General features: G+C 32.1%; 3 protein-coding genes across 7 annotated transcripts in view; all 3 read right to left on the reverse strand.

Annotated features, from left to right (window-relative positions):
* The window catches only part of LOC21407841 (kinesin-like protein KIN-12C), a 13,670-nt gene extending 9,258 nt beyond the window's left edge, over positions 1–4,412 (reverse strand). The window contains exons 1-12 of the mRNA XM_024167775.1: positions 3,936–4,412; positions 3,711–3,866; positions 2,479–2,562; positions 2,267–2,386; positions 2,049–2,162; positions 1,870–1,962; positions 1,620–1,780; positions 1,458–1,532; positions 479–566; positions 317–375; positions 151–214; positions 9–49 (exon numbers count right to left, since the gene is read on the reverse strand). Of these exons, the coding sequence (XP_024023543.1) occupies positions 9–49; positions 151–214; positions 317–375; positions 479–566; positions 1,458–1,532; positions 1,620–1,780; positions 1,870–1,962; positions 2,049–2,162; positions 2,267–2,386; positions 2,479–2,562; positions 3,711–3,866; positions 3,936–4,319 (1,439 nt within the window). The 5' untranslated portion in view covers positions 4,320–4,412. The remainder of the gene's footprint in view (positions 1–8; positions 50–150; positions 215–316; positions 376–478; positions 567–1,457; positions 1,533–1,619; positions 1,781–1,869; positions 1,963–2,048; positions 2,163–2,266; positions 2,387–2,478; positions 2,563–3,710; positions 3,867–3,935) is intronic.
* Positions 4,413–12,390: 7,978 nt separating this feature from the next.
* LOC21411210 (zinc finger BED domain-containing protein DAYSLEEPER) lies at positions 12,391–15,850 on the reverse strand. Of its 5 annotated transcripts, XR_002902487.1 has the most exons (7): positions 15,590–15,850; positions 15,322–15,449; positions 14,445–14,689; positions 13,158–13,247; positions 12,741–13,050; positions 12,541–12,654; positions 12,391–12,461 (listed from the first exon to the last, which is right to left on the reverse strand). XR_002902487.1 is itself a non-coding variant. In XM_024167760.1 (6 exons), exons 4-6 carry the CDS (start codon positions 13,012–13,014, stop codon positions 12,421–12,423), a joined length of 429 nt encoding a protein of 142 aa, XP_024023528.1. In that variant the 5' UTR covers positions 13,015–13,050; positions 13,158–13,247; positions 15,322–15,449; positions 15,590–15,850; the 3' UTR covers positions 12,391–12,420. The 5 variants fall into 5 exon arrangements, 4 of the variants coding, with proteins under 4 accessions (XP_024023528.1, XP_024023525.1, XP_024023526.1 ...); XM_024167760.1 differs by lacking the exon at positions 14,445–14,689; XM_024167757.1 differs by lacking the exons at positions 12,391–12,461; positions 12,541–12,654 and adding an exon at positions 15,094–15,145 and having other exon boundaries at positions 13,158–14,689.
* Positions 15,851–20,685: 4,835 nt separating this feature from the next.
* On the reverse strand, positions 20,686–24,160 carry LOC21407842. The gene is made up of 3 exons (XM_010101398.2): positions 23,531–24,160; positions 22,599–22,846; positions 20,686–20,810 (listed from the first exon to the last, which is right to left on the reverse strand). The coding sequence occupies exons 1-3, from the start codon at positions 24,091–24,093 to the stop codon at positions 20,704–20,706; spliced, it is 918 nt and encodes a 305-aa protein (XP_010099700.2). The 5' UTR covers positions 24,094–24,160; the 3' UTR covers positions 20,686–20,703.
* Between the last annotated feature and the right edge of the window lie 451 nt (positions 24,161–24,611).

The following is a 24,611-nucleotide window of genomic DNA, read 5'->3' on the forward strand; positions in this document are numbered from 1 at the left end:
CCTGCTGAAGGGCATTTATCTCACCTGATGTGTCTTCATTCACTTTAGCCTAGCAAAGGGCAAGAACAAAAAATGTGGAAGAGAGTAAAGATACCAAATAATTTATGTATTCTCGAGTGCAGTTGTGTCAGCTAGTTAGAAAGCAATTACATTGTTCTGAATAAGTTTGGCACGCTGGGCAAACTTCAGAGTGCTGAGTGTTTCGTTAGCAGAACTGCATGAAAAGGCACAGCTTACTTATCTTTCTTTTAAAACTAAAAACAAACTATTCAATAACAGCCAAATTGGATAAAAGTCCAAGTAAGAATCAACACACCAAATAGACGGGCTGATATTTGCAATAATGGTTGTTTTTGAGTTCCCACCAAGAGAGTCCTGCATCCCATGGACCATTTAAGCTCTTTCATTTTAAAGTATCAAACTGAAAGACTGCAATATTACATATTTATCATATATTTCAGAGTTTTTTGCCTCTAACCTGAAGAAGAAATGTAAGTCTGGAATCTCGGTAAGGAACATGTCTATGTTTGCCATGTGCTAAATCCACCAAAGACATTATCACTAAGCTAAATGCACAAGAAAAATACAAGAAAGCCAATCAAGACACCAAACTTGAAAAGAACTAGCATGGACCCATTAGAATTCTTTTTTCTCAAAAACCCTCCAATCGGAGGAATTTGTTGAAATGAGAAGAGAGATAAAAAGACATACCTGTTCAAGGTTAATTGGTTCAGAACACTACATATACTTTTTCAGTTTTGTGTTTGAAGTAGAACTAAGTAGGTTTAGAGGAGTTTATACCTATGACTAAATCAATCATGTGCAAATGTTTATCAAAGTGAACACATCCTAGACAACTTAGGTCAATAGGTGAATGTCGGGAAGTCTCATATAAGTTAAACGTCCCATTTTTAGTAGTAAGTGAAGAAATGGATACATCAATATGTCAACAAGAACATATCTAACGAAGAGGCGAATTAGGACAAATCATCTTAATTTAGAATCTCTATCAAATTTTAGAGATGTTATGTCAACATATTCATTAAATGTATTCACCAGAACAATTCTGAATTCTAATCTTCCAAGTTTAGTCCAGTTTTCCTTGCCAAATTTATAAAACAATAATCCCCGCAGCATAGTTGGAGCAGAAACTGACTCAATAGAATAAAGACATAAGGGACTCTTTCTTCGTTTTTTTTTTTCAGTTTAATATCCTACTGCCACAGAGAGTAAACAATAAAAAGGAATAAAGAAAAAACTAGTGAAGGAATTGTTAAATTGGTGAATGAATTGTAAATTTTTCAGCAACAAAATGACAGCTCACTCCCGAATGGGCTAATTTAATACTCTGCAATATACACTAAAGTACTAGAAAAAGAAGCAAAAGTGAAGAAAGTGATGTTGTCGCGTGTTGAAAGAAAATAAACTGAAAGAAAAGTTTGATGTATAACATTTACCCAAGGGTCGATAAAGATTTATTTATATTGGCTGCTTCTTTTAAACGATCTCCTTCAGCACCAGAGCTTTTCTGCCTAAATAACCAAGGTAGCCCAAATAAAGTGTTGGACAAATTTTTGTGACAAAATAAAAATAAATAGATAAGCTAGAAAACAATTTACCTCTCAGAACCAGCTAGATCTACTAAATTCAACCTTGCAAATCTAAAATGGGTCATGGAATCCTTCCCCCAACGGCTTTCAATGGTACAAGTGAAAACACTGTGGGATCGGCTGCTTTCACTGTTCATATATGTTGCTGCCACTTTCCTGTTTGCAGCACCCTAAGCAAAAGTAGAAATTTACTTGGATGATCATAATCTAATGGGTAGTAACAGAAGGATGAATATAACAAAACACCTTAAACCCCCACCTGCAACAAAAGCTTTACAACATCATTAACGTTCCTGACATTATACTCTGTAAGGTTTTCAACATGTACACCTTTCTTCAAGTCTTCTCGGAGCTACAAAACGAAGTAAGGTTTATATCTCGCTCAAAAACATTTAATCGGCAAATCCAACATGAGCTCTTAGGGAAAACATTGCTCACTTGCAAATTAGTTGATGAAGGCTCCAAGAGATCCGTTATCTGCTCGTTGTATATCTCTAGAAAGGAACATTTACAGCTATACTTCAGCTGTTCATCTCTTCTGCTTTCTTCCTCCTACAAACAGAATCTAGTAAGAAATCCAAAAAACGAAACTAGGGAGGACTTTGTGTAAATACGATATTCCAAAATTCAACGATAGGAAGATTCAAATATGTTACCGCCATAATCCTTTTAAACAAATGTTCAAAAATGCGCGGAGTTAGCCCACAATCTTCATTGAGCTTTCCTTCAATCTCATTTATCTCCCCCATCATGGTATACGTTTTTCCGCTGCCTGTCTGCAATTACACAATTTTTTATATCAACTTTTACATTCCAGGACGTACTGTAAACAACAGAAGATTTGGTTCTTGGGACGTATATGATATACCTGACCATAAGCAAACATACAACTATTATAACCAGACAAGCAATTCTCCACCATGGGCAGCCCTGCAACCCGGAACAGGCTTTCCTACAACAAACTCGTACATTTGATTTTGACACCAGGTTAGCATCATGATAATTGAGATCTATGCAAACAAGAAAACTAAGCTAATATTACTATTTGTATGGATATAATACAATGAACATAACAATTAGCAATTTGAGATTGTCTTGTCAATTAGAATCATTGAGCAATAACATATGTCTTTTTTTATTGTCTTTTATTCTAGTTAAGCTCTTTTATGAGCCTTTTTTTACTTACACTTGCCTATCTAAAAGCAGGATTAATAAAGTAGACTTTTCAGATTTGGATTGTTTAAGTTAAACATATAATTGAAGTTCTCTTTTCTAGGTTCTTTCTTACTCGTCCAAACTATTATTTTTTTTATTTCCCTCTTCTTCTTACTTCTCTTCCTCTATTTCATCTCTCACTACTGTCCGACATCATAATGAAATCAGCATAGCAACCACATCCACTTAATGGAGGTAAAAGAAGTAATTTTGCTAATTTGCATGATCCGTATACATACACAATTATAAAAATAAAAATAAATAAATAAACTTGTAAGGCCTTTTAGTAAATTTACACAGTTCAACACATTGTAGGATTTAGCAAAATATATCTACTAAGGGCAATTAGTAAAGGAATTAAATGGAGAGTGAAAAGGTTTTAGATAGAAAAGGAAAGGAATGGGAAAAAGAAGTTTGACTTCCCTTTTATTATTTACTTGCTTATGAAAAAATAAGTAACGGAAACAAAATCTAATTCCCTTTTCATTAGTTTCTCATATTTTTCTCATATTTATAAGTTTTGGATTTTAGAAATAGGAATCACGATATTGGCTTAAAACTTAGTAAAGGTATGTAACTAATATTTTGTGGTTTATTCCAATTGAGGAGGAAATAAAGCTACGAAGTAGCTTAAACTTGGAGTTCCCTTTTCTCTTTCCCCTAATCATGCGGGCCTCACTTAGTTTGAATTATTGATTTTACAAATAAACACATCAATAGACAAGGGAGTATTTTGCTTACTTTGAGTGATCTAAATTCAAAAACAAATAAGAAAATTTACACAGCTGAACACATTGTAGAAAGATTGAAAAAATAAAATAAAATAAAATGACAACGACGACAACAACACACAGGTAGAGTAGACTCATGTGAGGCAAAGAGAACCTGTGATATAGTGTCGCATGCAACATGATCAAAGGTGAATCTGGTCTCGGGATGACCAAGCCACACCAGAGTTTGACCACTTTCCTGCCTCAAACACCGACCTAAACCACCAGAAACTCTCTCCATCCTACTCAGAGGCCGAACTCTAATCAGAACCTGATCCACCAAACAGCACCGATAAGAATTTTCACAAAAATAAAAAAATAAAAAATAAAAAATCCAAACCTGCACATTGTGGTCGGCCCAAAAAGACTCGTCCTGTTGGAGCTCGAAATGCGGCGTCGTTTCGGATTCAGAGCCGGCGGCAACGGAAATTGGCCTAGGAACTCTCTGCGAAGCCCTGATTCCGGAGGCGGAAATGGGACCGGCGAGGGAAGCTCTGGAGGCATATTTGGAAGGAGTGGCCGGGTGGCGATCGGAGAAGGAGAAGCGACGCTTGGAATCGAAGGAACCGAATGGAGTCTGAGAGGGATCGGCGATGGTGTTGAGAGGCGACCGACGAGGTAACGGGCAGTGGAGGAGGAGATTCGGCGGTGGCGGCGTTTCGAAGTGGTTCTCGTTCGGTTCTGGCGGTGGCGTCGGGGCTTTCGAAACGTTTCGAGCTGCCATGAACCGGGAAGTAGAAGTCGAGGTTTCTTTCGAAAATATTGGAACGGAGAGAGAGAAAGAGAGAGAGAATTAGTCCATTGAAAAAATTGAATGACTAAGCTGGAGCGAGAGAGAGGGTAATAACTAATAAGTGAAGAAGAGAGTATTTTAATAAGACCCGCTCGTTTTCAATTTGAACTGTGTTCGCTTTTGCGCGGATGGATATGGTTTTCTTTTTGTTTTTTTATTTTTGGATTTAATTGCTTTATTTTTGTTCTTTTATAATGTGTACTGCCCGCTCCTAATTTTCTGGGAAAAAAATAACAAGGCCCGTTCATTTCGCTGATTCGAGTTTAGAATTTGAGTTGAGATGTGATTTTATCTGAGAGTTTTTTACTGTAGTAAAAAAATTAGATGTGATTATTTGTGAGAGCTTTTTACTATAGAAAAACTCGAATCAGCGAAGTGAACGGAGCCTAAGGCCTTGTTCTTTTGAGTGAAAAACTCAAAAAAATGCAACTCGAGTTACAACTTTATTCGAGTTCATGTTCTTTTAAGTTTAAACTCGAGTTCAAACTCGAGTTTAGGACTAAAACTCGAGTTCAAGTTTCCCCTTCAACTTGAGTTCAGAAACTCGAACTCAAATTAATGAACAGTATTTTTTCTATTCTTAAAAATGCTATAACTTTTTCGTTTTAATTCTGATTGAGATGATTTTTTTTTCTATGCGTTGACAACGAAAAGACGAATAAAACCCGACCCATATACCATATTAAAATTTTTCATCAGCATTGAGTTTTTATTAAAATATTATCTAAATACAAATTTAAGTTTTGACTCACTCAAACACAAACTCAAAAAGATTATTATCTCAAATCGTAACTTAAATGTACACAACTAAACACAAACTCAAGTTATAAGTTCAACTCAAGTTATAACTCAAATTCAACTCAAGAATTATATTCAAGTTAAACTCTAAAAGAACAAACCCAAATCTTTTGAAATTGCTTGATACTCGTGAATTTTTCATCACGACCAAGGACAAAATTTTGCTTGATAACAGATCGGTTATGTTTGTTTTACAAGACGTTTGATTCATAAATTTAGAATTATGATTCAGAATCATTCTTATTTTACGTGTATTTTTAGTGAGAGAAAAACACTGTAGAGAACTATGAATCATGATTCAGAATCAGGGACGAATACAGGAAATAAACATCCTAGTTTTCAACTTGAGTTGTGTATGTGAGAGAAAAAATATTGCAGTAAAAAAAATTAAATTTAAATTTATATGAGATAAAACACTAAACAATAAAACTTGAGTTGTAAAATAAACAATGTCATAGTGTATTTTTTTATAAAATTTTGAAAACTATTGAAAAAATGTTGGAAAGATTGAAAAATATTATCGATCAATGTATTTTTTTTATCAATGTTTTATTAGCTAAATAATAGATTTTTTTCCACTAAGATATGTGTACACTTTGTAAATTAACGTGTCACGGCACTAATATTGGTTGAATCAAGATGAAATTCTAATCATGATTGAGCCGACTTTCTTTTAATATTGTGATTTCTGTAGGTTTTATGTAAAATTTATTTATTTAATGTATTTTTCAATGTTTATCATATCCTAAAATATAAAAAGAAACGTCAAAGTTTAAGACAAATATCCATAATTTACAATTTTTTTCTGAACATTTTCATTGATATCAATATTTTCTCCAATAATTTCTTTAAATCTACAGTACCAATATACTCATCAATATTGATATTTTCAGCCTTGATTATGACCTCATATGTGCGATTCTCTTATTTTTGTTTCTGTTTTTTCTTTCTGATTTTTATCTTTCCTTAATTGGAGAATTCTTTTGTTTTTTTCATAAAAATTTGGAGAAAACGTTTCTTTCAGAAAGCAAAAAATATAAGAGTTCATGCTTGTATTTATCTTCTTGTTGCCATTCACACTAGGGATGTGTTTACTTTGCATACAATGGAAAAGAAAAATGAGGAGTAATTCTTTTTTCCGTATAATATTTACAAATTAATGGTGATAGTTTAATGGAGTACTCTACACAATATAGAAAAAGAGAAAAAGGGATATTAATTCTTATACCTTATTGGCAGTGATCATTACTAAAGGGAATGACATCCAAATTTACTTACATACTCTTAGGCCTCATTTATTTCACCGATTCGAGTTTTCAGTTTTAGGTTTCTACAGTAAAAAGTACTCAGAAAATGTCACATCTAATTTTTTCTGCTGCAGTGAAAAGCTCTCAAAAAATGTCACATCTCAACTCGAATTGAAAACTCGAATCTGCGAAGTGAACGAGGCCTTAATAAATTCTTATTTTATAAGTTAATAGTTATTTAATAAGATAAAATTACTTTGATACATAAATATTCAAAAAAAACCATTTTAGTACCATGTGTTTTTTCATAATATTAAAAAGGTATCTGGATGATTTTTTTTTCATATAACACAAGGTGTCAAAGTGATTTTTGTCCTTATTTAATTGTATAGAAGGACATTAGTAAACATTTACAACGACATTAGTAAATTACATTGACTTTTTTATATTCATTAAACACAAGAAGAAAATGAGATTGTTTTTCATCGCATCATTTAATAGTCAAGTAAATATTAAAAAGAAACCAATGATCACTATTTTTAGAGGATATTCAATCATGTTAGCCCATTTTATGTTTTTACCCAAAATGACTAATAATTAAATTTTTCTTGGCTTTTCTCCACTGAAATCACCAGCCAAATAGTTAGTCATTTAAATAATGCATTTTACACTAGTCATAGTTAGTAAGAAGAGGCTAGCCATTTCATTTTTTTATTATTTTATTCTTTTAAAGATCGGTATAAGGAGCTTTCGAGATTTAAAGAGTACTAAAAATGGTAAATGAGCGGGTGAAAATTAAAAATTGAAGATTCAAGAATGGCGATTTATTTACAATCTCCTGATAATGCTTCATGGGAAGACTTGAAGGTAGTCTTTTTTATGAGTAGGAAACTTATTGATGATTTTAACGTTCCTAAAACTTTTAAAGGGTTGACCGCTAGGGATGGTAATATTCTCCGTGGGATATGATCCCGTGAAGATTCACACCGAATAAAATGGAAATGGAGGATAATAATCAGAGAGATGGGGATGGGAATGGGGACAAAATCTTGTCCCTAAATCTTAGCGGGGATGGGACAGAGGAAGCACTCCCCTTTCCGCCTCTGCCTCGATATACATAAGTTATATATAATATAATATATTTTATATAAATATATATACATATACTTTTTGCATATGTGTTAATTGTTACTTTTAATAAGACATTTTTTAACTTGACAACTTTTTTTTGCATAGATTTTGAATTTAATTTATATTAAGAAACCTTTTATTTTGGTCTAAAGTCTAAATTTATATTGAATTTCCATTATATTTTTACTTTAAGTTACAATAATTTTGAAATGCTTAATTACATTCGATGGAGAATAGAACGGGTATGAGAAACGGCCTCCCAACGGGAAATCCCCGACTTCTTCCCCACCTCTCCTTAAGTAGGGATGGGAGCGGCTATGAGGATGGTTTTAAAGGATAGGGATGGTAAATCGTTTCCCGTCCCCACCCCACCCCGTTCCGTTACCATCCTTATTGACTGCAAATGATAAAAGAAAATTATCTTTGAATGCTCACATAAATTTTGGCACACTAGAGAGAACACATGAAGGAACGAATCCAATTAAATAGTACAAAGTTAACTTGCTTCCTAATAGTTACGAGTTATTTGAAATTAAAATGTTTTGAAATCATTATCAAGATGTTTGCTAGATTTACCATATTGTAAGTTCTTTAAAAGCACTTGGTAAATCTTTTTCTAATAAATTTAAAAGTAAAATTTATATTTTTTTGTTAAATTAAATAAATATTTGATTATTAGTACATTATCATAACAATTGAATTTATAATTTACCAAACATTAGTTACCTCATTTAAAAAGAAAAAAAAAACATAATCTTCTTATTTCTTATCATAGTTATTTTTTTACGATAAATTTTATGAATTATTTCTGAACGGCTGAACTAGATCACTTGTATTGAACATGGCATATGAACTTTAAAATGTATTTATTGTGCCTCCAATATATAATAAGTCTCCAAATCCACCCTTTTAATTTTGAAATGTGATATTTTTTAAACATAGTAGCATACGTGAAGAGCTCAAATTTGTTACTTTCTTTAATACCTAAACTAACCCAACTGAATTTGGGTCCATTTTTCATTTTTTTTCCCTCATGTTTTATTGATTTTGAACAATTACTTTAAAGGTGTGTTTGGTAAGGGGTATTTGGGGAAGGAAGGAAAGGATTTGATGGAAACAGTGTAGCCATCCTTTGTTTGGTAGGAAGGATAGAGCTAAGGAAAGGAAAAAGGAAGTGGTTGTCTTTCTATGGCCCCACCAAAAAATTGATCCTTACGGCCTCGTTAACTTCGCAGATTCGAGTTTTTAATTTGAGCTGAGATGTGACATTTTCTGAAAAATTTTCACTATAGCAGAAAAAGTTAGATGTGATATTTTCTGAGAGTTTTTTTTACTGTAAAAACCTAAAACTGAAAACTCAAATCGGTAAAATGAACGAGGTCTACATATATGGATAGAAAGGAAGGCAAGGAAGAGAGAGACTTATCAATAACTTAAAATTACAACCTTACATTTTCTTTCATCTTTTTTTTAGGGTCTGTTTAGTTTAAACTAATGATTTTTAATTTTAATATTTAAATTTTAAATTTTTTATGAGAAAAAAATACTGTTATATAATTAAAATTATGAATTTAAATACATGAAATAAAAGAGCCTTTAGTTTAAACTATTTTAAGCTTTTTTTTTTAAATTTTGTTTCAACCTTTTGTTTTACGTTGCTATATATATATATATATATAAACTTGTTCGAATTGGAATCGAACGCAACTTTTTTTTTTTCCTTTTTTTAAAAAACTTCTTTTTTAGTAAAATACTCTGGTTCATAAAACTTAAATAATGTGAAGCAATTGTTTTATGAAACTAACTATAAGCATTTAACTTAACCCTATAAATTATCAATTGAAATATATTTAATATATAAAGTATGGATTGTTACATCTAAATTAAATCTTTTAAAAACTAATTATGTGAATTTATTTAACACGTGGGTAATGGTAATTTTACGAATCAAATTCTTCTTTTCAATACTAAATAAGAGAAAAAGATAACAACAATCATTCATTTTATCATACAAAATAACTTTTTAAGAAAATTACAATTCATCCATTCTTTTTCACTCTCCTTCTTTCATATCATATCCATACTTTTACTAATCCATCCTTCCGACTAAATAGACTCTAAAAAAGTATTGTACATCGTAGAGCACAATATGTACACTTTAAAATTTCAGTGACATATTGACATAAATAACATAGTTAAGAAAGAACTCCGTAAAATTTATCCATTTTTATTAACAACAAATATTTTTTTAGCACAATTATGTCATCCTGACTTTTTTTTTGCTAATCATGGCATCCTGGCTTTTTTTGCTAATCATGGCATCCTGGCTTTGAAGCCAAGCAATTGATTTCTTTCTAATATCCTTTTTTGTCCTTATTTTTACTCATTTTCTTAACTAAGTGAACAAATTAGTGTATTTTACAAACAATTTGAAATCTAAATGCAAAATTTTTTAAGTTCCAGAAAGTGAATAACAGATATTAAAAACAAAAACAAAAACAAAACAAATAAAGAAATGGAACGATTTCTAATTATTTCGTCCCCCGCGGAGCATACTGCTGTATTTGCTTCCTAGGTGGGCCTATAGGAGCCTATAGGAGCGGAAACAACCTGCACTTTACTGGGCCCTCTGGTCTTTAGCATATGCCTGGGAATGGTGGATTAGACGGTGGGAAATTGGAAAAGGTGTAAATGATAATTACAGTTTTTTATTTTATTTATTTCGTTTTGCTAAATAATGATTAAAAGTTTTAGTTAGGGCCCGTTTAGTTCGTTGATTCGAATTTTTAATTCGAGTTGAGATGTGATTTTATATGAGAGCTTTTTACTGTAGCAAAAAAGTTAGATGTGATTGTTTGTGAGAGCTTTTTACTGTAACAAAACTCGAATTCTAAACTCGAATCAGCGAAATGAACGGGGCCTTAATATAAACAAATGAGTATCCAATGATAAGCTATTTGAACCTAAGAAGATATTAAAGCCCGGGGACGTAGCGTTTGAATTAAAGGCAGCTTTATAAGTTTGAACTTCTTGTAGTGGAATAATGAAAATGCAAGTAGTTTGTTAAAACAACTTTTACTGGAAAGCCTCGGTCATAGTCTTAAAGACCTAAGATTTTATTTTAGTAGGAGCATAAATTGTGACGATCTGGCTTCCTAAGCCGTCGTAAAATTTAATTAAACGTGAATTTAATTTGATTAGCTTCTTAGTTACTAAAATTTCAGAGAATTTTATTTTTAAATTTAGAGGACGTTTGGTTTATGTATTTAGAATTGTGATTCAGAATCATTCTCATTTTACGTGTATGTTTTGTAAAAAAAAACACTGTAGAGAACTATGAATCATGATTCAGAATCAGAGACGAATATAGAAAACAAACGTCTCCTTAAATATTTACTAGTACTATATTTGTGAAATCCTAAGAACAAAATTTCGCAATAATATTTTTTTAATATCGAAACAACATTTTCATAATTTACATAGTCGATTACTAGTCTTGATAAAACATATTACATGTTCTTAATTAAACATAAGTTAGTCATTTAAGTAACTATTAATAAGACAACATTTTAGTAAAAGTATTCTAAACTTTAAATATCTATAGTTCAAAATATTTGTGGTTGCGGAAGCTATTGGGCCTGTTTGTTTGCGTTTTCATTTTCGTTTTTCACGGTTTTCAAAGCAAAAAAATGAAAACGGGTGTTAAAAATGTGTTTGGTGCAATTTTTTTTAAAAAACAAAACCAAAAACGTTTTTGTCTTTTTGTGGAAATCAGAAAACGAAAAAAAGGTGTTTTCATTTTCTCGTTTTCGTTTTCTGTTTTTTGAAAAACGGATTTCACTTTTTTCTTTTCTTTTTCATTTTCTTCCCTCTTTTCTAAAATTATTTAATATATTATTATTTAATATATTATTACATGTTTTCAAAAATTAAACCACCAAACGCAGTTTCAATTTTTTTTAAAACTGAAATCAATCTCTAAATAAAACTACCAAACGCATTTTTAAAAATAATTCAAAAATAAAACTAAAAACGTTTTCATTTTCATTTTCGTACAGAAAATAAAAACGTTTTGGAACCAATTCCAAACACACTCATTAATTTGTGAAGCGGCATTGAAAACCTGTGCTTCCATCATCGTGCGCCACTTCAAGGTAACGGTTTTTTTACCCGAATTAATTACATACAATATTGACACAAACAAGGTGAGCTAAAATTAAGTACAAATTGTAATCTTACAAAGCATTAAAATAGGATGCATGACCAATTATGAACTTTGCATTTTATAGGCTTTGTGTTCGTACCGAGTGTGCGCGACCAATCGAGAATCAGGGAAGCAACCCTCCAACTACACCCAAGGAGGACTGTCAATTTGTGTTTGTGTGTCGTGTCCGGACCGGCACGATTACGACACAACACAATTATAGTGAACACGAACACGACACGATTAATAAACGTGTCAGAAACCTAAACACGAACACGAAACGCTAATAACACGATTAACACGACACGACACGCGAACACGATTACTAAACGTGCTGTGACGAGCTGACACGAAAAAAACATGTTTATGACCCGACTAGCAAAAATAGTGAAATTTTATATTGTATTCAAAACTATATTAAAATATCCAAATATCAAACACACACACACATATATATATGATACTACTAGATTATCAAGTATATATGTTTCAAAACATACCAATTACCAAACATCCAAAGAAGATTGAAAACATAACCAAGTACATTTAAATAAGTTTGAAAACATAACCAAACATTTGAATGTTTAAGTGCATAAAACATTAAATAAATACAGAAAAATGTCTTCTATGAGCCTTGAGGTTGAATGTCCAACTACGCTCTAAAAACGAAAATTAGTTTCCATTTGCTTAAACCTATTCATAGAAGAAGAAAACATTTTATTAATGAAAGAAAATTTATAGCATAGGCATGCCACAATGAAATTCTTGTTACCTTCCATTGCATTTGAGGTGCTGAGGTTATTGGAATTTTGAGATGAACCAGTAGGGGACTCATTGATATCTTCAGTAATTTCATCCACAGCTTCACAAATCGATTTGTTATTTTCTACACATAATAGATAACTTATATGGTTAAGACTTAAGATAACATAAGCAAAGACAGTAAATTAACAAAAAAAATAATAAATGTACCTTTATCTCCAAATAGCCAATCCCTAGTACACACCAATGCCTCAACTATGGCAGGTTTAAGTGAACTCTTATATTGATCCAATACTCGTCCTCCAACACTAAAGACAGATTCAAATGCTACAGTAGATATTGGGATACTTAGGATCTCACGAGCCATGTAAGAAAGCTCCGGATAGCGAAACTGGTTTCCTTTCCAAAATTCAAGAACATCCAACTCAACACTCCTTTGTACTCTTAGCTCATCCAAATAAACTTCTAATTCTGATTTCTGCATAACATTTTGCTCTTGGCTTTCAAAGTTGTTGAACTCCTACAACCACAAAGATATAAAACAAGATGAAAAAGACAAATATAGAATAATCAGTATTCATCAATGAATGTTAAATTAACAAAATCAACATATAAACTAACTGTTACCTTCAATACTTTGGTTTGCCTCTGTAAAAACTTTTGTGCGCAATAGGAGTAGGAAGTGAAGTCACAACATTTGTTGTAAAAACCTTGCCCCTAGAGTATTCAGTAAACAACAAGTCTAAATTTCTCTTAACTTCTAAAAACTGAGGTGACCCTTTCATTCCATAAACATTGCCATAAGCATAATCTACAAAATTCAACTTGTAACGAGGATCAAACACTATCGCAATTGCCAATATCAAACTTAAATCTTTCCAATACTTCTCAAACTTGGTAAGCATTGCTTTTGCCATAGCAGACAAATATGCATCTTCACTTCTCTCAGATGACTTCAATGACAAATAACATGTGTACACAGTTGGAAAATACAAGTTTGCAGTGGGGTATTTAGCTCCCGAAAAAACGCAAGTGATATTATAAAAGGGTTCCAAAAATTCACAAATTTTCTCGGCCTTTTCCCATTCATATAGATCAAGACAGTCCTTGTAATTAAAATCACTCAATTCTAAATGACAAAATGCTCGTCGATAATACAAGACACTGTCAAGCATGAGGAATGTTGAGCTCCATCTTGTAGGTACATCTTGCCTCAAACCTCTCTTAGAATCAAGACCCATAAGATTTACACACTCTAAAAACTTCTTCTTTCTAATTTGGGACCCTCTTACATATTTCACACTCTCACGAATCTTTTTAACCACTGAATCAATATCTTTCAACCCCTCTTCAACTACAAGGTTCAAAACACGGGCACAACAACGAATATGAAAAAAAGAACCATCAGAAATAAGTGCATTGTTTTCAACCAACTGATTTTTCAACAGATCAACAGACACATCATTAGCAGAGACATTGTCCAAAGTAAGAGTGAAAACCTTGTATTCAATTCCCCACTCACACAATAATGCATAAAATTTTTCAGACAATGCAATACCAGTATGTGGTGATGGCATGAAGCAAAAATTCAAAATCCTCTTTTGCAATACCCAATCTTTATCAATAAAATGGGCAGTTAATGACAAATATCCATCTGCAACTATGGAAGTCCACAAATCAGATGTCAAACAAATTCTACCGGGGCTCAAGTCTAACATAGATTTTATTCTTGCTTTTTCCCGAGAAAACATTGTTTGGACATCTGCCTTTAAAGTATTTCTAGTTACCAAAGTTATCTCAGGATGCAAATATTGGTAAGTCGCCCTAACAGCTTCATATTCAACAAAGGAGAATGGAAGGTCATGCAAAATGATTGCTGTTGTTATCAATTCACGAGAGTGTTCAGCATCAAACCTCTTCGCACTCAATGCTAAAGTCCCTTTGTCTTGCGATATCAATAGTTGGCCTACGTTACGCGTGTCTCTACATACACATGATTGCATGTGACGTCGCATGCTTCTAATCTCATTATTACTATTAGCCATATACACCACACCACACTCTTTGCATTTGACTTTTAGTTCCTGATCTGCACCCACTGGAAGCTTTTCAAACTGGTTCATTTAACTTGGTAGTCCAACATGTGCAGCTAGAATTAACTGTAATTCCAAACAGCAGTCCAACATGTGCAGCTAGAATTATGTTATTTTATATGATTTGACACATCATATGAAATTAAGTGATAATGATACAATAAGCTTGGTAGAAATATCGTACAATCTAGATTTTTTCTTCCTAATACCTTATAATTCTAAAAAAGAAAAATAATTCTCCAATGCAATAAATAGAGAGATAATTACATCTAATAGCAGCTTCAACCTTTTGTTACGGAACTGTGACAGGGTGTTATACAATTAATTCATTCTTATCTGATTGATATGGTACAGTTAGTTTTTTTTTTTTTTTTTTTTTTTTTTTTTTTTTGGGGAAAAAAAAAGGTGAAGGCTGTGAAATGTGGAAGTTTGACCAATGAAAAAGAGTCAGCAAGTCCAACTTTTCATACCAAGATGTTGTATCAAAAAATTTCCACGCTGACTTCCCCTCCCTCCTTCCACCTTCACTCTTACCAAACAAGCTCTTAGACACAAACAGATAATCGCACTCAGTCACAAGGTAGCTCAAACAGAGAGTTAACAAGAAGCATCAAGCAAGTTGAAGACAATAAATGACAACTGGCATGAAAAATTAAAATTTGCCAACATTCATAAAGAACATATAGTACTTTACTTACACAGGCAACAAGAAGATATTCACTTCAACAATGGCGAGAATCCAGAAAAGATAAATAATAAATGCAACAGAGAGATAGTTCTTGACAATCACTGGGAAGCTTTACAAAAGGGCCATAGCATATATTTCCTGCAAGAGAAAGAAAGGTATGAAAAGAAACCTAGTAGTTTCTTCGCCCACCTCTTTTTCTGATGATATTACTTCAAGTTTCCTTCAAATAAATAAATAAATAAAAGAAACAACCCGGCACCATAAGGAAAGAAGCTTACCAACACAGACTCAGAAATCCAAAACCCACCGCAAGAAGAAAGGCAAACAGCGAAAATTCCCTTGGAACAACACTAGAAGACCACATTGGTGTGGAAGAAAAACAGAGAAAAAGTGGGTGTAAGAATATGAGAGAAGAGAGAGTAAAAGAAAAATTGAGACTGAGAGAATGAGAGAAAGAGACAGAAACTGCGGGTGAGGGAGGCGGGTGAGGCGGGTGAGACTGAGAGAATGGGTGAGGCGGGTGACACTGAGAGAATGAGAGAAAGAGAAGTTAGGGTTTTATCGTAATATATATATATATATATATATATATATATATTTATATATATAGGCTTAATAAATGGGTGGGGTCGTGTCGGCTTGATAATGATCCGGGGTAAGTATGTTAAACGAGCTGACACAAATGCAGTATATTTATTTTTATATTATTTATGTCAGTTTGTTAACGACTCAATTAATAATCGTGTGGTCTAAACTTATTTATCTCGTGTCATTTTATCGCGTCATGTTTAAAATTACCGGTCTTTTATATCATTTCGTAAAATCGTCACATAGTAGAAGTTGGTACGACACTTAATTGAATCTCATTATCCTCTTTTTTGCCTAGTGAACATGCTTGCATGATGTCATAAATAACAATTATTACATATTTAATAGAGGCATAAAAATAAATAATGTTGGCAAACATAGTGTAACACAACATAGATTCATACGAGAACAAACATGTTTAATTTTGTAGGTGAGGTTTGTACTTAGATTTTGCGCCAGCATTATCCTAAGTCGTATTCCTTGCATGGTTCTCAATTGACATGTGCCCTATTGTAATTTGACACTCCAGTGTCAGTTGTGCATTTTGTAATTTGTCGATTGAGAAAAATCCTAATTAATTTTAAACTTATTTAAAACTTATCGAATTTCAGTAATATTATCATAATTTAATAATAAATTTTCTCAAACTAATTATTCTTATTTTCCGTATTGACAGTTAATTCAATTATTTTGTCTTATGGGATTTTCTTAAAAATTTACCCATAAGTTTTTTTGGATTATTTTTCCTTTAGCTTAATATTAATTAATTAACAATACTAATTAATAATTAAAATTATTATTTTACCCTCAGCCTAAATTACATGATTTCTTGCTTGGCGGGTCGGGTCCTAAAATCGTCTAAAACCATATTTTGCATCTTAAAATATAAAAATGAATTTAAAATTTCTTTTAAAAATTAATTGCATAAAACCCTCACTTTGTAAATTTTCTTTATTTTAGTCCCCGTTTTAAAAAATTTGAAATTGAACTACTTAACCACAATTGAACTTCTGACAAGTGTCTTCACAGACTGATCTTTTTGAATAGTATAAATGGGTTTGGGAGACTGGACTGCTACACGCTATAAGAATTTTGATTTTTTGCTACCAAAAAATTGGTAGCAAAAACATTTAATTTTGATAGTAAAAAATTTTTCGCTACCAAAAATTTGTGGTTGCTATAAGCCGGTAGTAAAAAAATTTTGCTATTAAAAAAATTTTGGTAGTAAAAGTTTCTCCTACCAACTTTTAGTAACTAATATTGAACAACTTGGTCTCGAAAAAATAGACCCGAACTAGTTGTTTAGCTACTATATTTTGGTAGCAAAAAGTGAAGAATCTGCTACTAAATATTTAGTAGCAAAACGTTTTTACTACTAAAACTTTTAGTAGTGAAAAGCTTTAGCTACAAAAAAAAAAAAAAAAAAAAAAAAAAAAAAAAAAAAAAAAAAAAAACTAGTAGCTAATACACATTTGATAGCAAAACACGAAGAATCTGCTACCTAATATTTGATAGCAAAATGTTTTTACTACTAAAAATTTTAGTAGGAAAAAGCTTTAGTTACTTAAAAAAATTAGTAATGAATACACAGTTGGCAGCGAAAGATGTGAAAATCCGCTAAAGACACTTTAGTAGTAGAAGTTATTTACTACCAAATATTGTTAGACAAAATAATGGATAATACAAAGAAAAACAATAAATTAAGAAAGAACAGAATAATGAAATTGTTACAACCCGAAATCAACTTTTCTATGGAATTTGGAAAAATTGGAATTGTATGAATGTCGAGGCACGTGAACCACGTTGTCCTTAAAATAGATTCGTCCCCTCCGGTGAGTGCTTGAGGCAACGTTGGACATCCGTCTCCCAGGATACAACGACAACGACGGTAACTCGATGCACTATCGGAACCGTCCGGCGAACTAGAACTTGATCTTTCCTCTATCACAAAAAATGAACAACAAGAGCTTCACAAAGAAATTCAGAAAACACAAGAGAGGAGAGAGAGAGATGAGAATGGTCTGTGGAGGTGTGTCTCTCCAAGGCTGGAGAGGCCCCTTTTATAGCCTGTAAAATCCGGGTGTTACACCAAGATTTATTCCTGGATTAATGGTGTTTAAAATCAGCCATAACTCTACAGCAAAATGGTTAGAATTCCATGATGAATCCGGCCACACTTTGCATGAAGATTCAGTTTTTGATGATGGAAAATTGAAGCCTTAAAAGCGTATTAACCTTGGCTTAATTCCGTTTTCCTTCATTGATCACCATTAAGTCCCTATTCTGCTTATTAACCAGCATTGCTTAATGCCAAACGGCTGGAAGCTGGAAGGACTTGGCTGAAGCAAAAATGAAAATCGCAAAAATAAGCTCGTACGGAGCGAATTTTTTGGTCCAACATTTGTGTTGGTACACATTAAGCCCCAAACCCACAGGGACCGTGATTCACACCACCTTTGCGCGTGAGAGAACCTTTTTGGTATACATGCTTACTTAGATTTCAAAGTGCAATCACTTATAAATACCACATTGGCTTCACTCCTAGCCAATGTGGGATTTTTGCAATTTTTCCTTCTATATTTACTATTCTAAGTACCATACTTAGAACATCAATTTCTCATTCACCCAAAAACCATTTTGAGTGTATGAATACTCGATTTTGATCTCCTCACGACGAAGAACGCAAATCCATCAAGACCCGTCTTAAAAACCTATTAGGGCCCATCCGAATATGAGCCTCAAAATGAGCCTTTAAAATGGCTTAATAAACTATTTTTTTCAACAAATATTTCAGTAGCGAACACCTATTACTCTCAGAATATTTGGTAGCAAGAATGTTTGATAGATTATATTCTGATAGGAGTCAATTTAGTAGTAAAATAATTTTATTACCAATAGTTTGTTAGTCAAAAATATTTCACCGATTTTCTTAATTTTCAAAAAGTGACATATTTGGTCACAAAACCTAAAATTTCATGAATTTATACATTGAAAATACTAAAAATGATAAAGATAACAAACAAAATGTCTCGTACATATAAATAGTTCCAAATCTCTTAAAATACATAATAATCTTCCAATAGTTATACTTGAAGAAATTCCATGTATAACAACGGGTCACTTACAGTCTTACAAAATAAAATTAAAAAAAATAGTGAAACAATAGTTTCTTAAGGAGAAATTACAAGTAATAAAACAAAATTATTAACTTATAATTCTTGTTTCTCCTAGCTCATTCTTGTTCATAAGTTTTGCTTTTTGCCATCTTGTTGCAACAAGTGTTCCATTCACAATATACATGCTTGTTTCAGTAAAAAAATTCTTACATAAGCAAACAAAATCCAATCATGAAGAAAACTACCTAAAATTAAACTTTTTTCCACTATTTTAGGAATGGAAAAGGCCAAAAATGTTGTAGAAAATTGACATAATGCCATTATAGCTCATAAGCTTCAGCAAACATCTAATAAGAAAATTGACAAGTCATAAGCTATGAGCTCATGCAGAGATTAATGTCAAACATCATACTATAAGCAACAGTTTAACTGACAGCAAAAATTTAAAAAAAATCTTCATGACTGGTTTTGGTAGCAAAAATTCTTATTCCGTTATCAAATTTCAGCATAAAAAGCCATATTATTTATTTTTTTTAAAAAGTTATATTGATTAGATTATTTTTAATGCAATGACATAGATATTATTATTTTTTTTAAATGTGTTTTTATCACTTTCTTTCTCATATAAGATATGTTTAACATCTTGTAACGCCTCAATCCCTATGAAGTACACCTCGCTATTAATAAATCTTGTTTCATATTTTATTAAAAATATTCCAAGATATCTTTGCATTATTTACTTATTTTTAACTTTACAAACTCATGTTTTACAATGAGAATAGATGTTATGAAAGTAATTGTGAGGAGGCGTCACACATCCACTTTATCTTTACTTCTACAATGTTACAATAAATCTTATGTCTACATTATATCATACTATGAATTATATACATGTATATACTAATTAGTGAACACGAGATGTACTATGAAGAAAATGTAAATCAATTTGACTTATACTATGTATTTAAATTATATTAAACATGTTATTTTCATTTATTCGTGATATGAACAAAAAAGAAAAAAGCATATATTTAAAAACTACACTTTAAAGACCTCTTGCTACCAAATATGTTATTTGGTAGCAAAAAATTATTTTTTATTACCAAATCAACAATTCGGTAGCAAAACATCATAATTTGCCACCAATTTGGTAGCCGGAAATTGACTAGACTATTTTCAACACTAGATACTATTTTTTTTAAAAAAATTAGCATTTACCACTATTTTTATTGTGTAAAATTTGTTTGAAAACTATCTCCTTTATATTATCGTATAGCTTAAAAAAAAAATTATGATCGATCTCATATATATAGTTACTTCATAACATGCACACTATGCATCATATACACACATGTACACTAGTTAGAACATGCAATTTATTTACAATATATAAGTACACTACTATTTAATAAAATGTAAATCAATTTAACCTATAATATGTGTTTTTTTTTGGGTCAATTTTGGGGGAGAGGATAGCAAAAGCATGGCATTCCTTCGTCTTCACTATTGAACCTCTTAAAGTACCCAGTACCCACACAATTAATAAACTTGTAGGATGATAAGCTGTCGACACTAATTAGCATATAATAACTAATAATGAACCATTGCAGTTATAATAATAACAAAATAATGAATAACATTTATATATTTCCAAAGAGAAGAGTTCTCTATCGACAATATTTGGCTAATCATGTCATTATCTTAGTCATGAAAAAAAACAAAACAGACCCAAAGAAATGAGTTAGCCAGGTAATACTACTATGTCTCTGTCCTTCCGCAGTAAAACTACCAGTTCCTGATCCCAAAAAGAAAAAGAAAAAAAAAAAAAAAAAGTTAGGCGGGGAGCATCAGTAAGTAGCCTGAGAACTGAAATTTTGGAATACATAATTGAAATCGTGTTTTAATGATATATATATATATATATATGTATATTTATATGTAATGTATATATAGACCAGTTTCAATTTTACATTCCAATCATGTCATTAAATATAAAAATTTAATAATGTAGCGTGATAAGAATTCAGTTTTATTGATTGTGACAAATTTTTTAGCCAACTATCTAATTTATTATAAACATCGGACTAATACTTTACGGCTGAAACAATAATACCTATTGACAGGTAAATGTTAGAATAACCATTAAAACCATACTCATATATATAGCTAATAATGATGGGGACACGAACTCAAATCTCAACTCTTGTATACTAACTGATATGACATGTGATTGTCATTTTTACATTGTGAGTATTTAAAACAATGTCATGTAAATTAATGATAAGATATTACATCTATCAATAAAAAGATGACAACTTACATATCATATCAATTTTTATACAAAAATTAAGATTTGAGTTAGTATTCCTAGTATTACTTTACTCACATATGATACTTGCCTTCACTTTAAATTTAAAAATTTGATTTCTATCCATAGAGTTTTTAATAAATTTCAGCAATATCCCTAAAGTATAAAAAATATAATTGTGCATGCATTGAATGATTAAAATATAAGGTTAATCCCACTAGTGGTCTCCAAGATTTACCCTCAACTCCACTTTGGTCTTAACTTTTATTAAAATGTATTGCATTTGGTCCCTGAGGTTTTACTCAGTTTCAATTTCGGTCTTTCTGTTAGCTAGGTATTAAATATTTAATAAAATATGTGTAAATTATGGACTAAAATTAGTAACATCTAAAACTTGACTATTTATAGAAATCAACTTTCTTTTTTTGTATTATTTTAGTCATAAACTTTTAATGTTTTCAATTTTAGTTCTTAATTTTCACAAATTGCATAAAAAATTTAACACTTACATAACGGAAAAGATCGAAATTGAAACAAAATAAAACCTTATGGACCAATTGTGTGACGTTTTAAAAGTTAAAAACCAAAATGAGATTGAGGATAAAGCACATAGACCATTTGAGATTAACCCTAAAATATAAGTTATATCTGTATTGAGTGAAAAAGTTATCTCAAAATTTTTTCATTATGCCCTACTGAAAAGTTTTCTACCTCCTACGCTATATGTATGACTGTGATTTTAATTGTTACTTCAATATTTATTCATAAATAAATATCATTATTTTAACAGTAAGATATTAATCTGACAGTTATAATAATATATAGTTAACTAAAAAATTTATAACAATTAATAGAGCTGGATTTTGATCACATCACTTTATCATATTTTTATATTTGATGATAACTACTAATAAAAACGTAACTATATATATGAATAAAAAAGACTAATAAATAATAAATAGGGTGGACGTGATTTATTTTGGAATCAATAAGACCTTGTTGGTTTAGAGGTTGGTCCAAACAATGTTTGTTTAACAAAGATTTGAATTTAAAGAGTTTTGTTACCACATTTTTTCTCAGAAAAATTTGAATTCTGGTCTAGGAACCAAATGGGCCTAAGTGAGAATGCCAGTTCGCTATTTTTAGTTTTTGTTAAAAACAGACACAAACCTTGTTTTTCTTGTCCCATTTTGTTTTGACACTTGCAAAAATAAAACAAGACCACAACTAAACGGGCCACAATTTTCATTCAAGTGGTGTGAAGCTTATTCTTACCACATTGTCTTGTCGAATTTGAAGAAGGAGAGCAGAGACAGAGCATCCCCGCGGTCTCGGTATCGAACCCGCAAACGCCGCCTGATTGCGCGCATCTCCCGCAACCGGTGTCGGGAAATGTGTAGGAGAGTTTGATGCCATAAACCCAGTCCAGGGGTCCTATGCCTCTCAAGCCATCAGTGTTGAGCACGGTGGTGTAGTGTGTGCAGTCCAAGATATTCATGCTCATGAACCTCACCGTGTCATACCTATGAAAGCAAATATAAAACGGTCAATCAATTAGGTGTATACATATTTACCAAATTTGTTAAATTCGAGAATATATAGAATGAGAAAAGGTAAGTTAAGGAAGTAGACTTGAAATGGATGGGATTATACAAATAACTTTGTGCAAACATTATAACCCCGTTCATTTCATCGATTCGAGTTTAAAATTTGAGTTTTGTTACAATAAAAAGCTCTCAGACACATTCATATCTAACTTTTTTGTTACAGTAAAAAACTCTCATATAAAGTCACATTTCAACTCAAATCTGCGAACTAAACGGCTTATATTTCTATTCGCCAAAAGATACTGGTCCACCAACAATGCAATTAACACCTTTTTCAGTAGCTAAATAATGGTAAAAAAAAAAAAAAAAAAAATCTCAACCATTGATTTTTTTGGGTAGGTCATTATGCTATAGCACCTCAAATCATCGATTTTTTCATGGATCAACATCTGATTAATTGCTTGTACATTATGCTTGAATTTTGTCATAATCCTAAAAGTTTAAGCACCAATAACCCTGATAAAAGTTTTACTTGTCCCATCAATTGAAGCCCCTACTCATTATAACTAGAAAATTTTAAATAGCCACAAATCACAAATAATTGTTTAATTAATTAGTGAGATACACACATAAATATCCCACATAAAGTTTGATCTTTACCCGGTAAAGCAACATGGTGGGGAAGAGTTGGTCAAGAAATGGAAGACCCTGAAGGCATTGCACGCAGAGTAGAGCTCATCACAGGAGTGGCCAGAGAAGTTGAAGCAGAGATTCTTGTAGTGGTTGAGCACCGGCGAGTCGACGGAGCAGTTGAGCAGCGCAAACACGGTGTCCGAGGACGGCGGTATAATCGCCGACTGAATGTCCGTCATGATGAAATCATGATGAGGCTGGAGAATGGAGCACGTCGACATGGCGGGGTCGTACACGACGACGTTTTGCTTGTCGTATTCGATGGACTGCACCTTGTAGTTCCCGGAAGGGGTGACGAAGAAAAGGTCGCTGGCATTGCAATTCAGCATGTGCCGAAATTGTGGGGCCCCGCACCCATCGTCGACGCCAAAAGGGTACTTTATTGCGATGTTACCGCAGGAGTTGCGGCACGGCGAGAGGGCGATGGCGGCGCCGGCGGCGGAAGAGGGGAGGGAGTGTAGTGCTACTAGTGTCAGTGTCAGTGTTCGTAGGACGTATTTGTGAGTAAGAAATAGGCGTGTTAGTGTCATGGTAATAGAGACTGGGGAGAATGGAATCAAAGTGAGAAATGGATGGTGATATCTGATAAAGATGTTCAGGACCAAAGGCAGTAGTAGAGGAAAAGTGACCGGAGATTGCTCCTTTTATGCTAGGATTAGGATTGCTTTTTTCTTTCTTTCTTCCTTTGAAACGGGGCACAGGCTGCTGTGGGATCCACATGTTTGACAATTTGTCTGAAATCGATCAGTGGCACTCTAGCCCGTTTGCCTCGCGGATTACGAGTTGTGTGGGTTTAAATATTTGAATTTTTTTTTTATGTTTAAATTTATACGTGGGATCTTTAGTGATTCGAATTGATAATTTGATAGTATAAAATTTAAATATGAAATAAAGTTTGAGACAGTATTTAGGTATCGTTCACTTTATTAATTTGAGTTTTCAGTTTTATGTTTTTACAATAAAACTCTCCGAAAATGTCACATCAAACTTTTTCTGTTATAGTGAAAAGTTCTAAAAAATATTACATCTCAGTTTGAATTAAAAATTT

The sequence above is a fragment of the Morus notabilis genome, unplaced genomic scaffold (genome assembly GCF_000414095.1).
Source record: "Morus notabilis unplaced genomic scaffold, ASM41409v2 Scaffold172, whole genome shotgun sequence".
Lineage (NCBI taxonomy): Eukaryota > Viridiplantae > Streptophyta > Magnoliopsida > Rosales > Moraceae > Morus > Morus notabilis.

Bases quoted from the DNA above. Each gene is read 5' to 3' on its own strand.
- LOC21407842 (XM_010101398.2), bottom strand. From the start codon at position 24,093: ATGACACTAACACGCCTATTTCTTACTCACAAATACGTCCTACGAACA. The intron at 22,847-23,530 runs GTAAAGATCAAA...TTGCTTTCATAG, and splicing joins CCACCATGTTGCTTTACCGG to GTATGACACGGTGAGGTTCA. The intron at 20,811-22,598 runs GTAAGAATAAGC...TTTTGGGATCAG, and splicing joins AAATTCGACAAGACAATGTG to GAACTGGTAGTTTTACTGCG.
- LOC21411210 (XM_024167758.1), bottom strand. From the start codon at position 14,653: ATGAACCAGTTTGAAAAGCTTCCAGTGGGTGCAGATCAGGAACTAAAA.